Source organism: Poecilia mexicana, unplaced genomic scaffold (assembly GCF_051168715.1).
Source record: "Poecilia mexicana isolate PSO_F unplaced genomic scaffold, ASM5116871v1 scaffold_17, whole genome shotgun sequence".
NCBI classification, from domain to species: domain Eukaryota; kingdom Metazoa; phylum Chordata; class Actinopteri; order Cyprinodontiformes; family Poeciliidae; genus Poecilia; species Poecilia mexicana.
Window position 1 is genome coordinate 27,282,384 of NW_028263386.1, and position 22,536 is coordinate 27,304,919.

The following is a 22,536-nucleotide window of genomic DNA, read 5'->3' on the forward strand; positions in this document are numbered from 1 at the left end:
GAGCTTCCCAAACATTTTACCTGACTGTGGAGACTAATTCCCTGGCTCTCGCCTTTTTTCATACCAGATTCAGAGGGTCATCAGGAAAAAAAAAGAGAAATCAATAACTTTGTCAAGTGGGGCAGGGTCAGAGGTCAACGAGGTCCTTGACAAGTGTGTCAGGGGAAGGAAGTAGAGAGAAGGGGAGGAAAAGTGCTCGTCTGTGGGTGTGGGTTACCTTAGGAGTGGTCAGGAGAAACAGGGTGCAGATGTCAGCTTGCCAAGGATCAAATTTATGGCTATTGATCGGAACCGTGCGCCAGTGTGTGTTGGTAGTGATGAATGTGTGTTTCTGTTTGGATCATGGCAGGATCTGACAGAGGTGAAGAGTCATCATATAAAGCCTATTATGGCCAAACAAGCCAATGAAAAAACTGAGTCCCAGAAGACGTCACAGAAAAGGGGGCATTGCCTCCTATATCTCTGAGTCCAATCATCCATTAAAGCTGCAGTATGTAACTTCTATAAAAAAATTGTTTTTTATATATTTGTTGAAATTACCTCCATGTTGTGACTGTGTAATATGAGACAGATAATCTGAGAAAAGATCAATCTCCTCCAACCCCTCCCAGAGTTACTATTGCACCTCTCCCAGTCAAAAACAACCAATCAGAGCCAGACATTTCTTTTACAACATGACTCCTCTATTAACAATTTAACAATGTTTTTACCAGCATATTACTGAGAAAAAGCTCCTATAATGAGCTCAGCTGATGCACAGCTCCACCAGTGCTCAGAGGAGGAGCTTCATCCAGGAAGGCGGGGCTAGGTCCATGCAGGCGTTTTGCACTGCTGAATGGATGTCATGGGAGATTAAAGAATTTCTCAAACATGCATTAAGGAATTAAGCCAGCATTCCAGGTATGTTTTTGATGAGAGACTAATGTTATAACATGATAAAAAGCTCAAAAAAGTTGTTTTTATATAACATTGCCTCTTTAAATAATAATGAGGTGGCTTATGAACATCCTTACTGTACGTATTTGCATTCAAAGAAAAGACAAGTCCAACATGAAGCATCAAAGAAATCTATTTAAATGGAAATGTAGTGAGTCCACAGTGACAGTGAATTAGCCAGTTGATCGATTGATCATGTCATGGACAAATAGGTAAACAAACATATCCATTAGCCTCCTCCTCCTACTCCCTGCTGTGGAGAAACACTGAGAGGTGATAGGATGGTTTGCGTGCGCATGTGTGTGTGTGTGTGTGTGTGTGTGTGGGTGTGTGTGTGTGTGTGTGTGTGTGTGTGTGTGCACATGTGTGTAGGTGTGTGTGTGTGTGTGTGTGTGTGTGTGTGTGTGCGTGGGTGTGTGTGTGTGTGTGTGCACATGTGTGTAGGTGGGTGTGTGCGTGTGCGTGTGTGTGTGCGTGTGTGTGTAGAAATGGTGGTGACAGCAATCACAGTTTTAAATCTAAGGACGCAGGATGAATCCATGGCGCTCGTGGCAAAAACATACAGTTCAACCAAATGTAAACACAGTCTCTCTAACAATCCCACACCCCACTGTGAGGGCCAGCCCGCTAGTTACACAGTCAGTTGGGCCCAGCAAGACTCCATTCAGAGGCAGCAGAGGGAGCAGAGCAGGGGGAGCAGGAGGATCAGGCTGGAAGAACTGAAGCAGGAGCTGAGGAGGAATCAGCTGACTCGAATCAGAGGTTTTAGCAGAGCTATGACTCCTAACCATCCAAAATTACTGTTTGATTTAAAGACTCCATCAGACTTCTCATTCATATCAGTTTCGGTCAGTTAAGCACTCCAAAACATTGATATCCCATAAATCATTTCGGTCCACCCGAAGTAAGCTGTATCCATCAGCCGCAGAGCCTCTGCTAACGAATCTGTCATGAGTCTCAATCACCCAAACGAATCAGTCTTAACAAAAACCCGATGAAAAGCTCCTGCGGTTCCTCTGGTTGTCAGAATGACTTCATTAGTGCTTGTTAGCCAGAGCAGACAGAAAGAAAGGTGAAGCTTTAAATAAATAACAGACTGGACAAATAAGTTTTCACAACATTTAAATCAAGATTTTACCTCAACAATAAATTTCAAAACTCAAAATAGAGCATCATTGCTCAGATTTTGGCAAGTAAAAATTTCTCAAGTGACCCAGAAATGGAGGATCAGCAAAGGAGCCAAAAGTTATGTGGTAACTCTGGAGGAGCTGCAGAGACCCATGGCTTGGGTGGGGTATCTGTTAACTGGACATTAGACGTTCACTCTCTATGCTGCTGCTCTGCCCCCACCCTTCCACTCTGAATATCTGAATTCAGTCTTGAGATATTTTTCAAAGAAGACGAAAAGGTAAAATGTGAAAAATTGGTGTAAACACCAATAGATATCTATTAGATTCTAATATTTCTAATAGATATCTATTAGATATCTATTAGAATATCTAATAGATATTCTGCAATAACAACAACAAAATCTATTTCCTGGACTATAAGTCACTATTTCAGTTTGACTGATCCTGGAACTTATAATACAGAGTGACATAAAAATGTTGTTTTTTTTTATACTTGTAACACATTATTTTTGACTGATGTGTTAAATTTTAATTCATACTAATGGTAATGTTTAACCAATGATTAAACATTACCATCTGCAGGACTGAAAGGAAGATGACCAGACCTGCAGAAACCACAGAGGACTACATAAAGAACGTGCTGCTGCTGTTCTGACAGTCTGTCTGCCGGTGCTAACATTCAAAAGGTGCAGTTATGCCTCATACCCTGGTAGTTGCCAAGGAAATGGATTACTTTGAAGGCGGGCCTTTGTGATGTTACTGTTCATGCCATGAAATTGCCTCCCTGCATGCGTCTCCTTTTCACTCTGCTGCACTGCGCACTTCACTGGTGGATTGGAGCTTTTCCAGCAGACTTCCAAGACAAAGTTGACAGTTTCCGTTAGTTTGTTGAAAAGCAACTGAACACAATATGTCACCAAATCATATCATCAACATGGAATAGGTTCCCCTCACATTCAACAAGGTCTAAATAAATGCGACTAAATGCAACTTCAGTCTAAGAAGCATTTTTTGTGAGTTATACTCCAGAACAACTTATGGTCTGGAAAATGTGAGTATTGACTCTCAGAACGGAATACAAATACATGCCACATTGTCAGTTTTCCAGTATGAAGACACTTTCAAAACCAAGTTTAACTTTCTTTACAGTTATGGTGAAGTAAAATGGCATTGAAACTGCAGTGTAGTATCTGGTGGTAATGAGCAAAACTTCAGTGGTCTGAATACTTTTGCTAATACACAAGCCGGATTCATGGCGAAACCAAACTATCAAAAAAAGGAGAAAAAAATATTTTTAATGTTGAATTGTGCTGTTCTTTTGTTTTATCATTAGTAATCTATTTTTATGTCTGCACCACATTCTGGATCTTTTGCAGAGGGGGCAGAACTTCTTAACAGCATAAGCAAGAAATAAGATTTGTGAGCAGTCTTTGTGCCATGATGTGTTTCTAAACAAAATTCTGTAGCTTTTAATAACTAAAGCAAACAGGAAGCATGGGCAAGCAGTAAAAGAAAGAAAATTACAGTTTTAAACTAAAGTCAGCAGGTATTCAACTAAACCACAAACACCTCCTGCCTTCCCATATGTGAGATTCACCTGCTGAAGTTCTCTCCTCATTCCTGCAGAAAGGGGGCAACCAAAAGTCAGTTTAATTTATGAAACTGTTGCAAAATTCTGTAAGGTTGTTGAAATCAAAAAACCTATTCAAAACAACATGCCACATCACATGTCCCTCCTTAGTGTCAAACTGTCTGTGGCCTGAAAATTCTCCCCGGCCAATCCTGGCAGAGCTTCCTTTACATTTTTCCTTTTTCCTTTACATCTTTTATTGAATCAGCTGCATCATGACTTAGTGACTTAAAAATCACATCCTGCTTCCTTCAGCTGAGCTACATATGTCCAAATTCCGAAGTTCCAAAACAGAAAAATAAACTAAATGCCCCCCCCTGAAATCAGAATTTTGAAGTCAGAATTTTATAACAACTGAAGCTAACACAATTTATTGATTGTACCATAAAATGGAACCATATGCCAGGAAAATACATAATACTGCCCTTTTTGCTTAAGTCTACAGAGTAAATTAGTTCTTTCATGAATATCAATAAAATATTCCACTGTAATGGCAGAAGATACTAGAGAGTATGGGGAACTTGGGTTTTTCTGTCAGGACTTACTTCTTGCAGGCTGCTTGTTCTGCTAAATGAAAGAAAAAAAAAAGAAAGGCAGCCATGTTAGAGATTTACCTCATCTGGAATGGTATTTCCAAAATCATTACACTTCAACATCTCTCATCTATTTCTGTGACACTATCATTACAAGCTAATAAGAAAGAAATGCACTTCACATACAAAGATAAAACCCTACAGACTGATTTTTATGTGTGTTTGTGTGTGTGTTAAACATGATAAATTCGGATCATTTTTGAAATACTTCTCAAAAAATAATGCCATCTGAGCAGACAAAGAAACAGTAAAAACTGCTGATGAGGAAATAGCAGGTTAACACAGGATGATGAACAAGAAGAGGAAAAAAGATCTGGACAAAAAAAAAAGAAAAAGAAAAGCTTTTTAAAGAGACCCATTTGTAAAACAAGGAGTTTAAAGCCAGATTATGAGCCAACAATGACACAATCCCTTATGTTCATTCCTGTAATATGCTGTGAAGAAGAGGATTTCTGCTTTATTGTGGTGGAACGCATCGCGTCTCCTCTGTCTGTGTGCCTCTTTAGGAAACATTTTCCCCCTCCTGAGGCCAGGTGTAATCCCCGCATGGGGGAACCGGAGCTGCCTGCAGCCAGCTGCTGATCAGCCTTATAATAATTCAAGTATTATGAACAATACCACCGGAGGGAACGATTCACACAATCCAGGCTGACGAATTATGCTTGCTCTGGCTGATTTTACTGAGAATGATGTTTCGTTTGGTGGCTTCTCTCCCTCTCTCTCCTGCCCTGCTCTGGATTGGATTGCATTGGATTGTCTTAATTATCTCTAATGACTAAATTGTCCCAACTATTTGCTTCATTAGCTCTGGGTGAGCTCTATTAGCAGGGAACGGAGCCAAAGAGGCGAAGGTAATTGAGGGTGTTAATGAAGGCAACTCATTGAAAGTGTCACAGAGTCGAGGAAAAACTCACAGTGTGGCATTGTGCTTGAAAAAAAAACCTCCAGTAGATGATGCTTTAAAGAGTAAAAAAAAAAGCGTAAAAAAAATACATTAAATAGTTAGAATGTTTAAATATTCACCTGTAATGTCGCAAGTTTTTAACTAGCTCCCTGAACTTTACATCTGTCTTTACCTTGGCTCTCGATCTTCTAAATCCAGCTCCAGATTAGAGTCTGATTGTCTGGCACAGAGCTGATACAGCTGGATTTTCTTCCATAAAGACAGATGTTTGAGCGAAAGTGAAGGGATTCTGGTTATTCTGAGAAGCTTTAGCTTTGTCATTGCTGCTAAGAGTTGGCCTCATGCATGCATTTCCTTAATTAGAGGAAAATCCAGGGAAAGGGAGACCACGTCCAATGGCGTTATAGACTGGATGAATCCAGAAGAGTCTTCCATAAAACTGTCTCTGTAGGGAAAGTCGCTGCTGGGTGGGGGATTCTTTAATGGAGGGACAATCATTTCATGTAAGTATAAAGACATTAACTAGATGGCATTACTCATCCCAAAGTGTGGGGTTGGAGGGTGGGGAGATAAATTATTTTTCAAAATCATGCAATTCCTGAGGTGTATGTAGGGTTAGACAAATAAATATGTCATGAAATGAAAAAATGTACTATTCAATGTATCATTATAAAATGTACAGTAATATACCTTCAAGTCATTTTTTAAAAGAAATTCATTTAAAAATATTTATAATGTAACCCTATGTATTTATGTTTAAATAATTAAAGATAAGTTATTATATGTATTTTAAGGGGGTCACCAGTCTCTGCTGTTATTTTGGGGATCAGAGGCTGAAAAGTTTGGGAACCCAGACTGTAGATGGATGTGATGTGTATGTAGATGACAGGATTAGAGCATAGGGATGGACTCTGACCTGAACCTTCAGAGTCACCTAAAGACAGTTGCCTTCTATCACCGGAAGAACATTTACAAGCTTAAAAAACGAATGTGGGAGCAAGATCTAGAGAAACCCATGCAGGCGTTTCTCTTTAGTCGCATTGATTACTGCAGCAGTGTCTTCACAGATCTTCCTAACAAACAATACTCCAGCTGTAGCTAATCCAGAACGCTGCTGCTGGTGTTCTGACTAAAACCAGGAACCGGTTCTAAAGTCCTTCCACTGAGAGAATAGGCTTTAGACAAAATGTAATGTTCTTTGCTTGTTTCATAATTGGTTACTATATTATGTTTTATGATATAAAGAACTTTGAACTGCCTTGTTGCTGAAATGTACTCTATGAAAACATTTTCTGCTTACAAGACACAAAATCATTAAAATATTACATCAGACCAATAAAAAAACATGTTTAATACAAAAATGTGGGATCATTGAATAGTATTTGTAATACTTCCTTAAAAATGACAAAAGTCACTTTTAATCTGACAAACAAGCTTCATCAGATTACATATTCTAATTTATTGAATATGCTAAGTAGCTTGTAAAACTGTCCAATGTCTAATTCAAACAGAATAATTAGAAATCAAACCTAGCTCCAATTCTCTTTTTGCTATTTATTAACAACAAACAAAAGAAAATTATTTATTGTGTGCATATACCTAAAAAGAACGTTCTGGTCTTCATTTAAATATAAAAATATCAACCCATCCAGATTAATCATGCGTCACTGTTCTCTGCTACACATCAGAGATCAATGAGTTTGGTTACATTTTCTTAGTCATCAGAGTTTAAAACAATTCCTCTTTAGAGTTTTTTTTGTATAGGAACAAAATCATAGAGGAGAAATTTGAAGTGTCTTAACCCTCCTATTATGTTTGTTTCTGAGGTACAGCAATAATGTTTGTGGGTCAATTTGACCCGGGGAGTGTTTTATCATGCAATTGCGTCAGAAACCAAAAAATTCCCCCAAAATATTTTTGTATCTGATTATTAACTCCAATACTAACCCTATCAATCAATATTTGTGCAATGATTTTTATTTCTCAGAAATTAAGGATTAATGACGACAACTTACTCAATTACTCATTTGGACATAAAAAATGGAATTTGCATTTTTTATGTCCACTGAAAAAAATCTAGATACAAAAAAAACAATAATTTCCTTGAAATTGATTTTTGGTACATTTTTATATTATTTTTTTTTTTCCAATGGGTGATCTTTATAATTGAGCTTGAGACACATATACTGTTCAGGGTCAAATTGACCCGCCAATTAAAATCAAGATAAATGAGTCATGCAGAGAGAATTTATGTTTTCCTCCACTTCTACTGAGTGTCACTCAGTGTGGGTGGAGTTTGCCCACGGGAACAGAAAAAGTTCCTGTCAAAAGTTGTATGAACACCTGCTTTCTTGCAGTTCATAGTGAAGTAAAGAGAGTAGGGAGAAAGTGGCCCTGTGTGCGTCTGCGTGTGCATGTGTGTATGTGGTGTGTTGTGTTTGTGTGTGTGTGTGTGTGTGTGTGTGTGTGTGTGTGTGTGTGTGTGTGTGTGGTGAAATAAGGTTCATAGCTGCAAGGAAACATATAGGATTGGACATTTTTAATCATTTTTTGCACTTTAACTTGACTGTCGGTTCAAATTGACCCAAACAGTATCGATGTAACAAATAGACGCAGGGGGGATTACAAATGTCTAAAATGAATACATTTTCAATTTATATGTAGAGTTCACCTATTAAGACAAATAGAAAAAGTTTCATGCAAAAAAATACTTCCAACTATTTAAAAAAATTTTTTAAACTTTAAAACGGGTCAATTTGATCTGAATCATAACAGAAGGGTTAATTATTTTGTTTTTAACAATTCTGCACTTGGACAAATTCTCAGGGAAGTTTTGGGTTGTTTTGTTCTATAGATAAAAACCTTTTTCAGCACCACTCTAAAACCTGTCTTCGTCCATTTAAACATATATCAAATAATATTTTCACTATATTAGCATGTGGTATAAATATGCATTTTGGCAGAGGTGATTTTTTGATTTGGTGATAGCGGTTTTTGCACAGGGAGGCATTCTGTGTGCAAAAAATGATTAAAAATGTCCAATTCTACATGTTTCCTTGCAGCTATGAACCTTATTTCCCCACACACACACACACACACACACACACACACCCCCCCCCCACACACACACACACACACACACAAGCACTGGGATAAAAATGTTTCTGGCAGTGGGAGAACAGGCACCACAAATATGGACATTAATGTTCCATGCAGATGACCAGGGTTTGACCCCACAACTTGGAAATAAGTTTCTTATCCGCATGTCGAAGCAATGAAAACTGTGTGAAAGTTGTAATAAAATACAACCTCAATCTAAACATTATCTATTCAAAAATATGTCCTGTCTATGTAAAAATATTGACCACACTGTAAAGAGATTGTTAAAAACAATGTTTCATATAAATCAAACCTTTATTTGAACTGTGACAACAGGAAAAATGGCATTTTCTGTACTTTTCTTTTGGTGAAAGGGTCATCTTTAACAAGCAGGAACAGTGCCTATTTCCTATTTACATAAATTTGCCCTTAATGTACAGTCTCCTATTCTAATTTGTCTGTTTCTTTGTTTGAATATGTATGCTTAACTTTCCCCACTGTGGGACAGTAAATGACATATTTATTTTCTTTCTCTTCTCACGAAACAGTAAATTTAGATGGGTCAAACTTGAACTGAACTAGCCATTATCGATAATTTGAAACTCTGTTTTGATCTCAGAATCAGGTGTCCTGCAGGATGCTGTTAGTGCAACGACTGCCAATGAATAGGGAATCGATTAAAATCTGCTTTCAAGTCAGAGGTCAGCACACTTCAAACATCTGCAGGTGAGAGCCCGTCAGCGGAGCTTCCCTCTTCCAAAAAATCCTGACCTTCCCATGATGATCTCTCCTGGTTGATCCGAGAGTGTGAGATTTTTTTCCCCTTCTGACAATCTCTTGTTTTCTCTCTTTCCTCCTCTCCTTTCTGTGCCACTCTCGTTGCTTTTTCCTCTCTTTTTTTTCAAACGCATATAGGTGGATTAGGGCAGAGGGGCTTTTGTTTAGATAAAGCGAAGGATTAGGGAGAGATTTGCCCCCATAAAGTTGTGGGCTTGATGGGCCTTTTATCCCTGCATGTCCCTAAAGCTGTGTTGCCTCTGGATTAAGACTATACAATGGGGGCCCTTGTGCAGAGGGATCCGGGCCAGAGAGAGAAAAAGACCGAGAGCAGGGAAGGCAAGGAAAAAGAAACGAGACAGAGGGATTGAGACAAGGGAGAAAAGAGGGAAGAGAGAAAGAGAGAAGGGGATGAAGGGAGATGGAAAAAAAGAGGAGGGGGGGGTGGAATTATCCAGCTTTTCCAGGAAACTGACAGGTTGAAAACTTTTAGAGGAGGGATTTGCTGACGAGATTCCGAGATCTTGTCACCAATAAAAAGGGATTTCAGGAGGACTCAGAGGCACGCTGCTGACAATAAAACCATAACATTGCTGCTGTGTCTTAAAAATTCATTTCTATAATAGGCTGGATTTGAGGGGAAAAAAAGAACAAGGGGAGCAGGTCTTACTGTGGAGGTGTGCTGCTAATAAGGTGTCTGAGAGGTGCCTGCTGGCAAAATTGCTTTGTTATTCTTGTCAAAAAGGTCCTCCCTGCAAGAAGTCCATTTTAAAGCACAAATCAAAATGATTAATTGCTGTGGGATGAACAGATGCCGGAATACCCTTGAATGGTACAGTGGAGGCTGTGGCCTGCCGCCTGATATATTAATGAAGTAGCAGAAAGCGTCATTAGCAGCATTAATTAGGTATTGGAGGTGCAGAATGCAATAGTAAGAAATATTCTAAACAAGTGGGATTGTTACATATTGGCACATGCAAATAAGTACAAATACATATATACTTTTTTTTGCATTAAAGCTCAAATCATTGCTTGTTTTTACTGATTATAGTCTGCCTGTGAGGCCTTCACTGTTCATTAGCTGATTTGTAATTTGGGCATTTCTGTGCATTACTTTTTTTGTTGTTATTATAAAAGTGTTGTGTGTCCACATTGCGTTAGGCAGTGAAAGGGGTTGGTGGGGTTGGGGGCCGGTGGGGGAGGAGGAGGATGGGGGGGCAGTGGCGTCCCATAAGCCCATCAGATGCGCTGGACAGCTCTGGTCGCTCTAAGGAGCTTTAGGTGGAGAGGCGCTGAGAAGAAACTCTTTCTCGCTTTAATTGCTTTAGAGACGGTGCTCACAAAGAGACAGTGGCCAGATTTACCTCCCGTTTAAGTTCTTATTTCCATTGGTTCACAAGTTAATCCTCTTTCTCTCTCAGAGCTCGGAGAAAACCCGAGTGATAGAAGCCCAATACCGAAGCGACAGAACCAGAGAGGCGCACGAGTTTTTTTTTCTCTTTTTTTCCTGATCTCCCCCCCACTTTGAAGCGCACATAGACCAAATTGTAAATAATTTCAAATTAAACTCGGTAGAAAATTTTTGTACACTTGTTATCATTTATAAACACGACTATTAATTCTTATTTTAGATTTTACTCTACTTTATACCAGACATTTTAAACAAATTAAGTTTAAAATTCTCCCCATTTAAATATTTAGGTAAAACAATATTTATTTAAAAAATTATCATTTAAACTTGATAAACTGAAAAAAATGAGAGAATATAAATAAAACTTGTTAAACTTACTAACCAGATTATGTTTTATTCAATTTTTTAAAAAATAATGTATTCACTATTTCAGCCCCGTTTTATTGTAACACAAGAAAAGACAAATCTCATGGACATCTTTGCTTAAATATTAACATAATTTCAAATAAACATTTTACCTACTGCTGCTAAAAAAAATTAAAGTAACTATAGGCCATGCACGTTCTCAGGGAAGCTCTCAACAAAATATGCAAGCTTTACATTGAAAGGCTACTGCGCTGCCCTTAATTCCCTACCTAAACGGTTTTGCTCCGGGAGAAGAAATCCTCTCTAAAAAACCCTTCAAGAAGAGAAGGGCATTATTGCCTTAATCCTCTTACCCGCAGTCATTTCAAGACAGGGTTTTTCTTTTCCTTTTTTTGAAGGCTGAGATGGCGTCTTGTCTTTCCTACCCCATCCCAAAATCCTTCCAGTCCCGGCAAAGAGTGTAAAGGCAGCGCCCTGGCATCTATGGGCCATCTCCGTCTCTGTCCTCCAGAGGCATGCAGGGAAAAGCCGAAAAGCAAACAGACTATAAGGTGCTTGTTTTTCTCCTCCGAAATAGAGGGAGGACTCTTCATATTCATGGGAATAGCTTATCGGGGTAAACTTGAGATTTTTTTTTTGACCCATTCACCAATTATTTACATTTTAGTTTAAATAAATAATCAGTTTTATTCAGATTTAGCGGCCAAATAAATTAAGGTAGCATTTTCAGAGTTGTTTATCAGCTTAGAAAAAAAAATGACATAACAGTTAAAGTGGAGGAGGAGGATCTTAGTAAAGATAATGTGCCAAAACTTATCACGTTTGAAAATAACTCATGGACGTCAGCTTCACGTAACTGACAGAACGCAGAGCCAATCAAAAGCCTGGACGACCCCCGTGTTGCTCTCCTTAAAAATGCCTCCGCAGGGATGTCTCGAGCACCAGCAGATGGCGGTTTCCCACAGCAGCCAGAGATCACAGGGGTACCGCGGAGCGCGCGCGAGCGGGTTTGACTTGAGGTGAAGCAGCCGAAAGGAGTCTGACCCGGTTGTAGGAACCGAACACGATATATAGGTGGTAAATACAGAACGGAAACCGGAGAAACACCGAGTTCTGGAAGCTGGAGTGACTCTGTCCTAGGAGAAGGGGACAGAAAAGAAGGAGCCGTTTCAATTAAAGGTAGCTAAGTTTCATTTTTTTTACCGTATTTATTTATTTATGTATTTATTATTATCGTCGTTTACTATTTGACCTTTACTAGGTAGCCTGAGATTCTTCTTAAAGTCGTTTTCATTAAAAAAAAACAACTAAAGAAAGTTATTGCATGGATAAAAAAAAACCTGAAATTAATATTAGGCTACAGATGCAGTCCTTAGAAAATTTTTCACCAACTACCAACATGAACTAAATCTGTGGTTTCTTATTGCTAATTATGATCGGACTGTGCTGCGTATAACTGAACCTGCAACATACCTTTGTAATTTGAGTATATTTGTTTGACTATGATTCGATATAAATTTTTATAATTGAGCCTGTTTAGCTTGAATCTTCCCTTTAAGTCACATATATTGTTGAATTAGCGTTTCATAAATAAATTAAACATTTTATTTATTTATTTTTTATTGGTGTATGATCTCACTTAAGTTGCAGCTTAATGGGAGACTACTCTGAAATATGTCAAGAGACATATTCTAATAAAGAATATTTATTCTTCATTTTTATTTTGGAGGAACAAATTGAAACTGAGCCATTGCCCTGACCTAGACCTGAAAATTAACAGCAAAATCTACGGTGTCAATAATTAAAAATGTCAACTAGTATTCATGACCATATTTTCTATAGTAAGGTTAAGAGTCAATGCAAAATTTCTGCAGGCATGCATCGAGTATTTCATGTCTACAGCGTGCTGATTACCGGCCAGTCTGTAAAGTTATATTTAACTCTCTACAGGTTAAAGAAACACTGTCTTACTTTAGTTTGACACTGACATCACAACAATTTCAAATAGAAATTTTGGCTCTGAGTAAAAAGCATCATAATAACAATACTCGTAACCATTCCAGCTGCACTGTTCAAATTAAAGAGGAATCCCTCGCGCTGACAAATTACACTGGATGACGTAGCAAAAAAAAAAAAAACGGATCGTCGGGTCGCCTCGTGCCCCCGAGAGAGGATATAGCAAATAACATTTTTCCTAATTTGGTCGGATCAAAGAGTATCACTGTACGAGGCAAATTTCCATAATGACGGTTTGATAATGGAAGCGTTGAGGAAGCCAGCCGGGAGCAGGCCCCAAGTCTGCGCCTGAAGCTCGGAGCGGGTTATGAATGACAATAACGACCCTGACAGCTATTGTGCAGAATTTGTTTTGGACGAGCGAAGCTGTCAGTGATTATGGGACAGTTTAAAGGCCCCAAAACAGTTAAAGTAATTATTTTTAGCTTAATTACGATTTTCTTACGTGAAGTTTGAGTGGGCCTTGCAGGTGAAAACAGAATCTTTTCGCAGTTATAATTGCTCCATTTCGAGAAGCGGGTTTGAATAGATAAGAAGATAAAAGCAACTGAGAGGAAGTGCATGCCCATCACCCTGCACGAAGAACGCACGCGCGCTCTGAAGCGCAGCACGCAATCGGTCGCTGTCGGCCCGGCCGCGCGTCCGTCCGCGTCAGCGTTGATGATAAATGGAGGGCCCCGCAGTCGAAACCTATTTGCACTTCCATTAGACGGGGAGCCAAATGGGGATCAACATGCATATATTTTTTTTTTTTTTTACCCTCGGAGAAGCCATACATCTCAGCCAAAACGTTGCCCCAGGGCGGTGGGATAAGAGGCCGCCAGAGAGCGGCGGGAGGGGACGGCGGAGGCAGGGAGGGGGTGCGGGCATTCAACTGGAATACTTCAGGGAGCAAAGTAAATGTTTAGCGAAGCACCTTCTGTCCCGGCGAATTAAACTATTCCCCACTGCCCTCTGATCACATTCATCAGCCGCCGCAGCCACTTAATAGGCTGGGAATGGGCACTGCAGGCAACACGTGCACACGCACACAGGCGCGCACTCGTGCACAGAGCTACTAAAACTTAATAAACTCCTGAAAAACCAATGTCCAATATTACATTTTAGATTTAACTTAACTTTATTATTATTATTATTATTATTATTATTATTATTATTATTATTATTATTATTATTATTATTATTATTATTATTATTATTATTATTAATGTTCAGTTTATTTCTTTTTTTTTCACTCCGCAATAAAATCATTTCCAGTCCCGATAAAGAAAACATTTATTTAATGTTCAGCTCAGTTACAATAAACCATTAAGTGTGTTGAGAACAGATGAAAAATCTTCTGTAATACATTTGCTCAAATTAACTGCAAACTGATAGATCTAAACAAATGTATCACAGAAGATTTTTCTCAACACGAGCACCAGTTAAGAAGTTGAAATCGTGACTATTTTTTGTTTAAATTCACCAACAAATCAATGAATAATTTAGAACTTGTTTGGTGGCATGTCAAGTAAAAACAAAATCCACTTGAAATGGCTAATTTTAATAAAAGTAGCTATTTTGATTTTCACCTTATCGACTTGCAGTTGCGAATAAGGTTGAAGCTGCAAGACCAAATAAACGCTGGATTGAACTTTCAAAAAAAAGTAAATAAATAAAAACAATTGTCATACACCGGGAAATATTAATATATTCTTCATGTGGCCTCTTCATTAATATTTTATTTGAAGAATAACATTGGCCAATAAATTGAGTTATTTTTAGTTAAATTTTAGAAAGCTGACATCTGATCTCAGTCTGATATGAAATGGTTTGGTTAGCGGGTTCTACAGCCGAGACGCGGAACCAATCACCTTTTATTATTTCCCAACACATTTCATCACTGCCTTGATCTGTCAGTGTACCGCTCTCAGTGAGGATTTAGGCCTCTCGGAGAACGGCTGAATACGTTCATGAATAAAGCATCCGTCACGGTTCATTACTGAAACGAGCTATAATTACCCCAATTAAAAGTCTTTTGTATAATTAATGAATTGAACAGAGCGATAATTGGATGTTAATGGATAACATTTTAGTCTGAGTGCGCACGATAAAATGTGATGGCCCCCGGATCCCTTGCTGTCATTTAGCTATAATAAAAAGCTCGCACAGTTAAAGCCCGGGATCCCCTCCTCTCTGGAACAACCGCAGCGCGTCCAAAGCGCAGCTTCTTTCTGCTGCCATTTGCCTCATCAGGAAAACTCACAGCCGCCCTCTCTTCTCCTCTTCTGCTCTGCTGCGCTCCGCAGGTGCCGACCTCTCATCATGCAGCACTACGGGGTGAACGGCTACTCTCTGCACGCCATGAACTCCCTGAGCGCCATGTACAACCTGCACCAGCAGGCCGCTCAACAGGCGCAGCACGCGCCCGACTACCGGCCCTCCGTGCACGCGCTCACACTGGCCGAAAGACTAGCTGGTAATTGAGCGCTTGCTCACACACTCACTCACACACACCCACCCACACATTCACCTCACACAAAGAGTGTGTGACAGTCAGTGTTTAAACACAGTTGTCTTAAATGTGGCCAAAATAAATAAATAAATAAATAAATAAATAATCATCTTGACGGCTATAAAAATTTTATAGAGTATACTATAGACATAAGACATAAATGCAAACTTACTGTTATTGAATAGATATGTAATTAAAGTATTACATAGAGAAGTAGACATATCATTGCAAAATATCAATATCAGTATTGGATTGATACCAGCATGGTAAGATTGATATTTTAGTTTCAGATTCTCTCCTGATTTTATTTCTATTTTGTAGTTTCTCTAGTCTACCTCAAAAAAGTTTTTGTTTTGTTTCATTTAAATTATAATTATTGTTCACTTTGCTTAGAAAAAAATCCATACAAATTTGTTTGATTTTGATATTGTTTATCTATATATTGTTTATGATATCATGTTATATAAGTAGCTATAAACTTTATTCAAATTATGTCCCAGATTTTAACAGAATAATTCAACAAAAAAAAAAAAAAGACAAGAAAATGAAAGGTCAGAAGTTTGATATGTCAAACTTAAATTTAAAAAGTCAGTGTTTATCAGTACTATTTATTTGGTATCAGATCAATACCAGAATATGCATTATCATCTCTAACTCAGTGTGAAATTCCTGATTTAAAAATGTAATTCATTCTATGAGAAAAAACACATTCATAGTGTAATTTGCTCATGGTTCCTGTGCTATTTTGCAACAAGAAATCAAACTTTCTCCAACCTCTGGACAAACTACACCATCTGAGGACAGTGAAATAAAACGTGCCCCCTTTTTTGTTTTTTCTTCCAACGGCTGCACGTTTCAAGACATCATCTTGGAGGCTCGCTACGGCTCACAGCACCGCAAACAGCGCCGGAGCCGCACAGCTTTCACCGCTCAGCAGCTGGAGGCTCTGGAGAAGACGTTCCAGAAGACCCACTACCCGGACGTGGTGATGAGGGAGCGCCTCGCCATGTGCACCAACCTGCCGGAGGCCCGGGTGCAGGTAGGCAAAAATGACCTCAGGAATTTAGTGTTTACAACATTCAGCACAGATACTTGATGAAGATAGAAACTTTTTATTTTTAAAAGTTTCTATCTTCAGAGAGATTACAGACAAATATGAGATCTTATTAAAATGCAAAGTATTCTATTTTACATAAGCACACTTTTTGCATTTTTTTTGCAAAGGCAAAATCTATCTAGTTCTAATCCAGAGTGACCTAAATCCTGCCTCGTTCCAAACTGACAACATTTTTACTATTTTTTCAGGACCTGACAAATCTTTTCCTTAATGTGGAAAATCTGCAAAACCCTTAAGTTTTGGCTCTACAATAGTTTACACATCTCTTTCCAAACAAACGAATGGCTACTTCATTTGTTTAGTACATTATCAAGTTGGAATGTACTACAGTATAAGTTTTTATTAAAAATATAAGTTCTTTTCACTTGACAATTTTGGCCCAGCAGACAAAAAGCTTGGACACCCCAGGTTTAGAACTTATAGTAAATATTTAAGAATTTGAGGGATCTTACTGAGCTTGTTTATGTGGTGGATTTTTTTTAAATAAGAATTTTTAGGTGAATACTGGCTTGAAATTCAACTGTCTCAAAGATGGATTTTTGTGATAGAAAACTAAATAAAATCTGTTCAGGATGGTTTACATGGAAAAAAAATCTATGAAAATTAAAAGAAGAAAATATATCCGTCATAAATTTCACATATGTTGAAAAGTGTTTGTCAAATTTGTTAAGTTCTACTGTCATTTCACATTGATCCCAAAGGGAAATTAAATTTTGTTGTAAATCATATTAGTTCAATATTCTTCAGAGTTATTGTAAATAGTGTTAGCTGTAAATAGTGTGGGCAGGAAAGATCTCCTGTAGTGATCTGTATTACAATGAATTTGAAGAAGCCTCTGACTGAAGACTGTGTCTTTCTAAGTCAGTCTCATGAAGAGGATGCAATGGGTTGTTCTTGTGTCAAATCTTGTCCTGTCTTAACTTTCAGGTTTGGTTCAAAAACCGCAGAGCAAAGTTCCGGAAGAAGCAGCGCAGCCTGCAGAAGGAGCAGCTTCAGAAGCAGAAGGATGTGTCCGGGGAAGGAGGAAGCGAGAAGGAGGAAGCTCCTCCTCCTGCCACCATCCTTCCTGACACCCAGGTCCCACCATCATCCTCCTCTCCCTCCTCCTCCTCCCTGGAAACAGACCTTCCTCTGGTCCGCCACGTTCCTCTGGACATGGAGCTGAACGTGACCTCTGCAGAGCATTCGGGCAGCGACTCGGCAACAGAGGACAACGCCACCGATAAGGAGGACGAGACTAAGTCTGTCAGAGAGGAGATGAAGTGTGAGACCCCGGGTGATCCCTCCCCAGGTTGCAAAAGGCTCAGCCCCAAACCGGGTAAGTTTTACAGAGAGAAACCATGTTATTTACGTTTCCGTTACAAAGGTGCACAAATCTTTCTCTATATTCTGCTAATGTTGTAAAAACACAATTTCACAATTAAGGTGTTTCCAATAAATAAGAAACGAAATTAAAATCACGTAAAAAAGCTTGTTCATGAGATAAGTCAATAAAAATCATGGCAGTGACAGATGTAAACAGTTACATTAAATGTATTTATAATTCAGCCATCAGATAGATGGTCGTCTTATTCAGGCGTTGGAGCGACAAGCCTCTTATACCAGGAAGCAGCTACGTTTTGGGGTAATTGTAGCTGGTGATTTTACAGAAAAGTGGTAGATTCAACAAGTTCTAACGACAAAACTTTTTAAGAGCTGCATGATGCTGTTAGAGCTCTCTTTAGTTAGGTTAATCAGTAGCTGCGTTTTCATTACAAATAAGAGAGAAACTTTGTCGATATTCCTCAAATGTCGACAAAACACAATTTAACAATTGCGTGGAGCTGAAGGTAAATTAAAGAAACACAATGAAAATCACTCGTGAATAAGTTTTTTACTGCAATAAATCATTAAAAAACATGCCTCCATTATCCTCCTACTACTTTCTGACGTCTTCTTTGTTGTTTTCGCCAGTAGTAACATCCAGCTCTTGATCATGTGACTTGTGTAATGCAAAAAACAATTTCTATTGCAGTTTTTCAAAATACATGTATTTCAATATGGCTGAAAAACCACCTCATCATAGCACAAAATCTGCTTATCAAAAAACGTGGGTTTTTTCCCAAATAAATGTGTTTTCATTAAGAAGATTTATTTTTGTAATTTCAATTTGCGCAGTTCTGTGTTTAATAGAAACACAGCCAGTGTTCAGCAGGAAGTGACTGTTAAACTGATGAGAACTTGTTTCTCTGTGCAGATTCCCCCCTGGTCTCTCCGTCCATAACGCCCTCCTCGTCCTCCGGCGGCCTGGCCGGTGCAGGTCCTCTCTCTCAGAGCCACTCTTACTCGTCCTCCCCCCTCAGCCTGTTTCGCCTGCAGGAGCAGTTTCGCCAGCACATGGCCGCCACCAACAACCTGGTGCCCTACCCGGCAGCTTTTGACCTCACCGCCCCGTCATCACTCCCTTACCTGGGAGTGAACGTGAACATGCCCCCTGCGCCGCTGGGCTCCCTGCCCTGCCAGTCCTACTACCAGTCTCTGTCCCATCACGCCCAGCAGGTGTGGAGCAGCCCACTGCTGCAGGCCTCAGCTGCAGGCGGACTCAGCAGCCACAACAGCAAAACCACTAGCATCGAGAACCTGCGTCTGAGGGCCAAGCAGCACGCCGCCTCGCTGGGACTGGACACGCTGTCCAACTGACGCTCTGGCGAGACGCTCTGACGCTCTGTGTATAAGGCGAGAAGCTCCACCTGCACCACACCTACACATCCTGCTGTATGTCTGTGTGACTGTCATAGATTTCTAGCACCCATGCAGAGCTCTGGTAAGCCTGCCAGGAGGGTTCGGACCGAGGAAGATCAGACTTAAAACGGGTCATTTGGGATTTTTAGAACTGAGCTTTTGTTAAGATGACATAAGCAGTTAATAACCTTCTAGCAGAGGATAACTCTCTAGTAGACATGCACCAATCAGTCGGTCAGAGTTGGGAATCGGCTAATTTTCCCTTGACTAGCTCTGATCGGTGTTTGATATATATATTTTTTATTCAATAAAAATATGAAAACTAAGAATTGTTTTGGCCTTCAACTGCATGAACGCACAACATGTACTGTGATCCACTTGTTTAAAAGTAGTTCTTTGGATAAAAAGTTGGAATCAGTCGAAATCAGAACTTGCATGTCAGACTTAAAAGAAAACCAGAAATAAATACCAGTCAGAAAGAGGCTTTTCTCTGCATCTTTGCTCTCTTTAGTACAAATCCAGATTAGCTGAAGCCAACAGCTATTCAAACATCTTAAAGCAGTCCTTTATGAACCTTTGAACAATTCTCACATATGTTTTAAGCTGTCATTTATCCATAATAATAATCCCATGAACATAATTAATGATTATTGATTGATTATTTACATGGGAAGTGGAGGGAGGAAGTTGTGTGTGAAACTCACAGTGAGAACAGAAGATGTAAAGCAGAATAGCCACCCAACAGGAAGGTAAGACAGAACTTGTAAAATCCATTAAATAGATTTCCCTTAATTATACAATTATTTTTTGCTTTTGAAGCTGCTTTTCTTTTGTTTTAGATGGCCACTCTGAGCAGAAACTCTTTTTCTGTTATGTTTCATTGAATAGTTGCATTTTAAATGATTCCTTTAAAGTAATTAAACAATTAAATAAAACAGAACAATAATTGCATAGGTGTTTTTTTTTCTTCAACTTTAGTGAACTTAACTGAACTTGGAATTAACTTCACATTTAAATATAGCATGTAAATATTTCATTATAATAAGATCTATATCTTATTATAACAAAAATATGGTTGAAAAAATAATGTATTAGTAGAACAGCAACGCCTCAGGATTTTAAGATGTTTTCTAGAAGAAACAGTGAGAAGGAGAGTCATAGTGAGCTCCTTTATGACTTCTAACAAGGTGTAAACTGTCAGAGGAGCGCATTTTTATAACATTCTTGTTTTAGGAAGATATAAAACTTGTCTTGTTATAACAAAAAACTTTTGCAACTAATTGTAATGAGAAAGTTTCTCGTTTTAACAAGAAGCCTAAATACTTTGATAAACCAGAGCTTTTGTTCTAGATTTTTTTATTGCAGAACATTTCACACAGAAACACAGAAATTCCATTAAATGTCACACTCTCCAATTTGCAACATATTTAGCTTTTCCAACAGAAGACAAAGGATTCTTATGTGATGCTTTTTGTGATCAGAGTTGTCTTCAGACTGTAGAGCTCTGCTTTGACCGCGCCTCCTGACGGACTAGCCGTTAGCTTCAGCCTCCTGTACCAACTAATCTGGATCTAAGCTGCATCAAATGTCACCTCATTTAAGGAATTTAAACTCGGTAAACTACAGGTAAGATATTAACTGCTTCTAACCTCGCAGCAGAACCTCTCTTCAAAATCCCAAACTGTCCCCTTTGGTGAGATGTTCATGTCCTCGCACCTTCTGCTGCAGCCTGCCGTCCAAAAGTAATTCCTTCTGTAAAAATATCAACAATAATACAACTTGTATAATACCGAATGATGCACTAAGGGGCAACAGTCCAAGTGACAAGAAACACATTTCACACTGACTTTTGATGTGAAATGTGAATATACTGAACAATTCTGAAAAGGATGTAAACAACTGATGGTGAATGCACTCTGTTTCTGTGACGATGTTTAGAAGAATACTATGATTATTCATAGTATTCTTTTACTTATGTAAAAGCACTTTGGAAGATACAGTAAATCAATAGTGACAAAATTATCTGTAAAGTGGCTGAGCACAAGTCCTCTACGGCCCAACACGGTGATGACATCTAAACCCAGCAGCACCGTTCAAAGCGACTCATCTCCCAGTTAAATGGGCGGTGATGTGCTGCTTTCTGCAGACGCTGGCCTGATAATGAGAAAATTATTTCAGTGACTAAATTTTAAGAGCTTTTAATTACACTTGGCCCAGGGCTGAGGGAGCTGGGGCAAATGCAATTATAAGCATGCATACCATTCTAAGCAGCTCGCACTCTGGAAACCTCAAACATGATTTTTGCCTTGACTTCAGCGATATCCTGTGTAAAGAGAAAGAAGGAAAAACTCTCCTCCCCCTCATATTGTGTTGAAGCCACACTGACTGTAAGTACTTAATTAGGGCTCTCATGTCTTTCTTCCACTTTCAGTTCATGTGTGCTGCAAGATTCTTTCTTCAAATGTAAAAAAAAAAAGCACATTATTTTTTAAATATGATATACATAAAAGGTCTATCTATTAATGTTTACTTGTAAGGTAATGTAAAGCTCCTTATCATGATGTATAACTGATGGTGGACTTTGGCTGCCAGCTTTTAAGGTGATATTTGCTGAAAGTCATTCATAAGATATACACATCTTTACTTCTGGGAATCAATAAAAACACATAAACAAATACGATGTTCATGTGCAACTGGAGTGAAAAGTAGCAAAAGAAAAAACAAAAACATAATTATGAATAAGATTTCATAGCATAAATAAGCCAAGGCCCGTTGTGTCGCCCTGTATGGACTCTGTTGTCGTTTTTATGCTGTCCTCTCACCATTCTGTCCATCCTGCTGGTTTAAGTGATGAATAGATTTCTGATGGAGGAGGAGAGAAGGACAGGACCATCTGCATAGATGTTTCTATTGCTTCTCCCAATAATGTAGACTTGAACTAGTGTTGTTGTAAAGTAATTGCAAATAAAAGCTTTGCTTGGAGATCTGTAGTGGCGATGTTTTGTACAGAAGATTTACACCACATGGGGGCGCTCACAGCTGTATTCTAACTGAATCAGTTTAAAACGTAGTTGTCTTTTAATATCTTGCTTTGTGACTTTATAATCAATATTATATCTCAATATTGATCCGTCACTCAATTAAAATGTTAAGATTGTTCATTTCAATTCAAAAATACTTCTTTTCAAGGGGAAATTAAATGTAAGTATCATCCAAGTATGTGTAAAGAGTCGCTGCGTGTGGTGATGCTGTGGCCAGAAGGGATCTCTGGTAGCAGTCAATTTTACAACAAATCTGAAGAAGCTTCTGACTGAAGACTGTTGCTGTACGCCAGCCTCATGA

General features: G+C 38.8%; 1 protein-coding gene across 2 annotated transcripts; it reads left to right on the plus strand.

The window, feature by feature from the left end:
• The first annotated feature begins 14,982 nt into the window (after positions 1–14,982).
• Positions 14,983–19,193, plus strand: dmbx1a (diencephalon/mesencephalon homeobox 1a). Of its 2 annotated transcripts, none has more exons than XM_015012683.2 (4): positions 14,983–15,320; positions 16,217–16,395; positions 17,401–17,791; positions 18,710–19,193. In XM_015012683.2, exons 1-4 carry the CDS (start codon positions 15,167–15,169, stop codon positions 19,150–19,152), a joined length of 1,167 nt encoding a protein of 388 aa, XP_014868169.1. In that variant the 5' UTR covers positions 14,983–15,166; the 3' UTR covers positions 19,153–19,193. The 2 variants fall into 2 exon arrangements, with proteins under 2 accessions (XP_014868169.1, XP_087870856.1); XM_088014730.1 differs by having other exon boundaries at positions 14,983–15,318; positions 16,200–16,395.
• The last annotated feature ends 3,343 nt before the right edge of the window (positions 19,194–22,536 follow it).